The 6,000-nt window shown below is 46.7% G+C and overlaps 1 protein-coding gene and 1 non-coding gene across 3 annotated transcripts in view; both read right to left on the bottom strand.

The window, feature by feature from the left end:
• Nucleotides 1–452: 452 nt before the first annotated feature.
• The window catches only part of FBXL7 (F-box and leucine rich repeat protein 7), a 433,105-nt gene continuing 427,557 nt past the window's right edge, over nt 453–6,000 (bottom strand). For both annotated transcript variants that reach the window (XM_003821941.4, XM_034959754.3), the window contains one exon: nt 453–3,798. In XM_003821941.4, the coding sequence (XP_003821989.1) occupies nt 3,062–3,798 (737 nt within the window). In that variant the 3' untranslated portion in view covers nt 453–3,061. The remainder of the gene's footprint in view (nt 3,799–6,000) is intronic.
• Nucleotides 4,854–4,916, bottom strand: MIR887 (microRNA mir-887). The gene has a single exon (NR_163084.1). It is a non-coding gene; the product is annotated as a microRNA mir-887 (primary transcript).

The following is a 6,000-nucleotide window of genomic DNA, read 5'->3' as shown; positions in this document are numbered from 1 at the left end:
TAATTTCCTGACAAAACCGGATCTCAACTGATGCAAGGCTATTTATAGTCTATAATAATCTCATGTCATGTGACTATTCAGATCTATTTCTGAAGAAATATTAATATGACTGGTTAAGGGTGATGTCCCAGTCGCTGAGGTAGGTATTACAAAACCCACCGCAGATAAATTTTTTATTTTTTGGAGACAGAGTCTCACAGGATTTGGGTTAAGGAATTGAAGACCTGAACTATACTGTGAAGGTAATGTTTTTTCACTTACCTGCCAATTTTAAGCCAAAATCACTGGTCCAAAGGAGATGAGAAAACCATCGATGTATCTCCAAGCAGGCAACAGTGGCAGTGACCTGGCTTGCTCTGTCCTTCAAAGAAAGTTTTCTGCATTCTTTTGAGGGCCCCCAACCAAAGAGCACTCTCCTCTGGAAAGGTTATTAAAAATGAAGCTGAGGCTGATTACGAACATATTGCTTTATTTCTTGGTGGTAGTAAATTAAGGCTTTCTAGATTCATACAGCACGCAGTGATTTGAACATTAGAATTAAAAAACAACAACAACAAACAATGAGCATTCAATTTAGCAGAGCCAGGAAGGAAGCAATGTTTTAAAACAGATAAATTTCCTAGTGAGACCTTTGGTTTGGTCTCCAAAAATCTGCTGAGCTGTTTCCCCAGTAACCTCCATCATAGATTCCCACCCCAAGGGAGAACAGAATGGATGAACAGGAGACTGGGAGAAAAGAAGAAACTGGCAAGACGGTATGTGCTGGGCAATCAGTGTGAACAGTCAGCTTTGTCTCATGCTTGGAAGACAGTTTAGGTGATGCGGTCAGGGATTCATTCTCTGGATCTCCCTGCTCATTCTCAGAGTATTAAACCAGCTCACTCGGAAGACCCCAGGGCCAAGGATTAGGGACAATCCTTTGTGACACCCAAATCCTGAAACTTCAAATAGGGTCACAAGTCACAGAGCTGAGAAATGCTGCCTTCAACTTCTTTCATGGTTTTAAACTCTGTGGCTTTCACTAGATCCTGGCCTAGCTAAATGATTCATTTCCCCCATGGCACAGAGCCTTGATTACACATGTAAGTTGATGATGTTGATTGGATGGGAGGCCATGATGTTTGAAAGAAACCTCCTGGGCAGACACCACCTCATCACACTAACCTCTCCATCCCCCACAGAAGATGACAGTACGCACAGGAGCCTACAGTAGGAGTGCAGTTGTCAAGGGTGTCTAAGTTTGACAAATTCAGCATAACTGGCTTGGAGATGCAGAGGTTCTGCATTTGGATAATGGGCATTTTGAGAAGAAAATAAATGAGGGATTTCAACGTAACGAAGGTGGGGCTTGGCTAGAGAATAATCTGGGAAAGGGCCATGTGTTTATTAGCAAAAGACAAGTGAATTTCGTGAAAACCAGCAATGGAATTTCTTCTGGCTATCTGACTTCATGCAAATGAGGCTGGAATATAGACTTCTATCCAAATAAGATAATTTGAAGTTTCATCCATTTAAAATCCATATCTTGTAATGATTTTAGTATTCCTTTCCAAGGGTCTGGTTGGTGGACCAGAGTCTAAGTCATCTCAGTGTGTTCCCTCTTCCATTCATCTGGCATTGTTGAGTGAACAGAATTTAAACACCTGGAAGTCTGCTTTGCATTCTTTGATGGAAAACACGCAGACAGACACGGAGGAGGTATACAGGGTGGCAATTTGCACAATTAAACACTTACAAACTTAACCCCAATAGGCTTCATGTGATGAAGTCTGGATGTATAAAGAAATAAATAGATGAGAAGAGGCCAAATGCAATCTGAATGACAAAGAACCGAGGCATCTGTCTCTGCCAGCTGTAGGACAGATGTGCCTGATGCATGCCAGGTGTGCAAGGCGAGGGATCAGAAAAACTTCTGAGGACATGTGTTCCCTTGGGTCTTGCTTGTTAATTAAAAATTGCGAGGGCCTTTACTCCTATTTGAAAACACTGAGTAAAAGCAACTGATGGGGGGATCTGGGCTTTGCTGTGATTAGGTGTGCTGGTGCCTCGCTAGGATGGTGTGAAGGGGGGAATGCAGGAAGTATTTGTGTACAGAGACGACAGCATCCAGCCTGGCAAAAGAGGATGTGAGGAGGTGGGAGAGGAAATTCTCCCACTGAAACACAGGGAAGTGGGTGATTTGCAGCCAAAGGACATACAGGATCCTTTATGCACTGATGCTGGCACTGCACAATCTCCTGAAATCACATCCATCCACAGAATCAGTTCACCTGGAAGAGGTCGATGCCTGGGTGCTCTATGCCAAGGTGCTTCTGTGTATGGGTATCTCTGCTCCCTCAATGCTATAATGGACATGAAGCTAATCTTTGGGCTGTGTGGCCTCTGATTCAGTGCTGGAAGCTGCAGCCCAGAGCAGTGAAGTGCTTTGGCCAAGGTCATAGTCATTGGCAGAGCTGGGGGAGGACTGCATGTCCTTCCCCAGCTGTTTGCTGTAATGAATTTTTTAAAAAGGCCTGAAAAGTATTTTGCCTGTGCAAAGTGCTATGGTATTGAGTTGACAAGAATGTCCATGGGTGTGGGATTGAAGAGAGTGACTTAGGTCAATGAAGCAGTTTAGAGAGGAGGTCTGGAGAGCACTGTGATTCTGATGATGGGTCCTCGCTGCTGCTCTAGGGAGGGAGGGTGTGGCCTTGGGGGGGTGCGTGGAACTGTGGGGGTGGGGCCTGTGTGCGAGGGAAAGGGCGGCCTTGGGGGCCTGAGCGGAGGAGAGTAAGCGCCTTGCTCAAGGAACAGCGATCAGCCTGCTTAAGTACATCTTTTGTGAGAAGAGAAACTGCCTACAAATGACCTGACCAAAATGCCTGTTTGCTGTTTGTCTTGCTTCGTTTCTTTGGCCTCTGTTGCCCATGAGAAATGAGGAAAAATAAAGGCCGGATTCCTAATAACCTTCCCGGAAGAAAGAGCTGTTACGAGTGGGTGTCGGTGCTTACATACGCTGCTTTTAAAAAATTTTGCTTTGTTCAGGTTTGTGTGAATACAACGCCGGATGAACTCTGTCCCTTCAGAAGAAAGCCGGGTTGGTGTGCTCGATGACGCAGCGCTTGCAGTGGCGTTTGACAAAGCGCAGGGCCTCCACGGAGACCTCGCAGTCCTGGACATTCAGCGTCTGGAGGTCAAAGCAGTTGGCGGCCACGATCTGCAAGCCCTGGCCGGTGATGCTCTCGCAGGACTTGAGGCTGAGCCGCTTGAGGTTGAAGCAGTTCAGGGCCAGGCACTCCAGGCCCGTGTCGGATACCAAAGGGCATTTGCCGATATCCAGGGATTTGAGTTTGGTGCAGTTCTTGGCGAGGTACTCCACACCGTGGTCCGTGATGCCCTCGCAGCCCCTCGCGTTGAGGTAGCGCAGCTTGCTGCAGTACTTGGCCACGTAGCGGATGCCCACGTCGGTGACCCGGCCGCAGTGCGCGATGCTCAGGTACCGCAGGCGGGACTCCAGCTTGGCGATCTCCCGCAGGCCGAAGTCGCTGACGAAGCGGCAGTCGCTGACGCTCAGCTCCTTGATGGAGGCGCAGTAGATCACCAGGTAGCGCAGGCCTTCGTCGGTCAGGCGGACGCAGCGGCGCAGGTAGAGGTGGGTGAGCTGCGTGCAGTGCGCCGCGATGGTGTGCAGGCCTTCGTCCTCCAGCACGAAGCAGTCCGTCATGTCCAGGTAGCGAATGGAAATCTGTTTGCCATGCAAGGGGGACAGTTTAATGGAGGCCTCCCGGGTCAAGCTGATGCAGGTCACTTTGGAGCATCCTGCACAAAGAGACAGAACACAGGCTCAGAGCAACCTGCGAGCAGGGGAGCCACGCCTGGGGATGCCCTGGGGCATTCCTGACCCTCGCCCAAGTCTGGGTCCGAGGCTGATGTTACCCTTCCCTGTCTTGGTCTCTATAGAGAGGAAATGCAAGAATGGGTTCCCCATATTTATCTGATTATTTAACTACATTATTTCTATTATCTGGGCTTAAGAGGATGGGATCAGAAAAACCATGGTTCCAATTCCTGATCTGTCATCTGTCCCTACTTGCCTGATATTTAGCAAATCAATCCTTCTGAGTATTTCCTTTGTCTTAAAATAGGGAGGATCCCATTCCCTGGGAGGCAGCTGGGATGGAGAAATGAGAGGATGTGTGTAAATATCTTGCCTTGGCCCTGGAAAGTTCCAGGAGCTCAGTAAAAGTGAGTTCTTGAGCTGCCCTGGTTTGGAAGCTCCCTGGTCCAAAGTAAGATATGAAAGACAAAGCTCGGGCATGTACCTTGGTTTAGCAGAAAGAACACTGGGTTAGGAGTCACACCTGGTTCAGGCAGGAGGCTTAACGTTGCTGCTTCTCAGAACTGTCCTTTATGTAATGAGAATGAATAGGTGGTGAGCCGACACTTCAGATATAATGAGGATGCAATGAGAGAACAGATATGCATGTGCTCTGAAAACGCTATGGGAAGTGAATATATGAGTCTAGCAAGGTGACCTTCTGTCAATTGAACAGACCTTCTGAGTCAATTCAACTCTCTTTAGTTGAGGAAGAACAACTGTGTTATCTGGATTGTTGCTGTAGCCCTTGAACCAGACTCCCTTCCCTGCCCTTAGCTCCTACAGTCGATTCCCCACACCCCTATTTGCCAGAGGCGTCTTGGAAAACGGAACTCGAAGCTTGCCCCTGTGCAAAGCCTCGGGATGACGCCCGTTCACTCCAGGTGTCCTTGAATCAGACTCCCTTCCCTGCCCTTAGCTCCTACAGTCAATTCCCCACACCCCTATCTGCCCGAGGTGTCTTGGAAAACGGAACTCGAAGCTTGCCCCTGTGCAAAGCCTCGGGATGGCGCCCGTTCACTCCAAGTGTAAAATCCAGAGTCTAACAGGGCTCCCAAGGATCTGCACCCCGGGGCTCTCTGACGGCATCTTTTACCTCATTCCTCCAACGCCACTGGCCTGCTTGTCATTTCCCGCACACCACAAATGCTCTCCAGCCTCTGAGCACTGGAAATGGCTTCCCTTAGCCCTCCCGACTTTCCCAGGTCTCAGAGCCAATCTGTTTATAGAAAAATTTGTCCCCAACCATGCTTGTATAAACTAGCATCCCCTGCTTTCCTCCCCTTTATTTTCAGGAGTCTTTATCCCTGGGTGGCATTATATATTTATTTATTCACTTATTTATTTGCTGTCTCCTCACTCTGGAATGTAAGTTTTGAGAAAAGGGACTTGGGGCTGTTCACTGCTGTCTCATTTCTGGTTCATAGCTGGTGCTAAGTATCTGTTGAATGAATGAGCGGTTTATAGAGGGAAAAGAGTCTTCCATAAGAGGATCAGATGAGATCATCCAACTTCCAACAGTCTTCAGGACCTTGGCTGAAGTATACCTACATTGAAAAACAGTTGTCTGTTTTATAGTTAATGATAATGTCTTTTATTTGTGTTGAATCACGAAGTTTACAAAGGGCTTTTATAAACATTTTCTTACCTGATTGTTAGAACAATATTAATGCTCAGGAAGGTATCTTTAGATGCCTCTCTAAACATCGTTTCTAATCTCCTAAAAAATATGTATGCATAAGTTATATATATACACACTACATAATTTATATATTTATATATATGAAACACTTATTTCATGGTATATTTAAGTTCTCTATATATTACTCTATAAAAACACATACAGTATACTTATGGTATATTAATGTAACTAATATCCATAGTCTATAAATATTAGGTTAGTGCAAAAGTAACTGTAATTTTTGCAATTAAAATGGCAAAAACCGACTGGGTGTGTTGGCTCACGCCTGCAATCCCAGCACTTTGGGAGGCCCAGGCGGGTGGATTGCTTGAGCCCAGGAGTTCAAGACTAGCCTGGGCAACATGGCAAAACCCCGTCTCTACTAAAAACACAAAAATTAGCCAGGTATGGTGGTGCATGCCTGTAATCCCAGCTATTTGGGAGGCTGAGGCACAAGAATTGC

Source organism: Pan paniscus, chromosome 4, assembly GCF_029289425.2.
Source record: "Pan paniscus chromosome 4, NHGRI_mPanPan1-v2.0_pri, whole genome shotgun sequence".
Taxonomy (NCBI): Eukaryota; Metazoa; Chordata; class Mammalia; order Primates; family Hominidae; genus Pan; species Pan paniscus.
The sequence above is the reverse complement of the archived record's forward strand: the minus strand, read 5'-3'. Positions and strand labels throughout refer to the sequence as shown.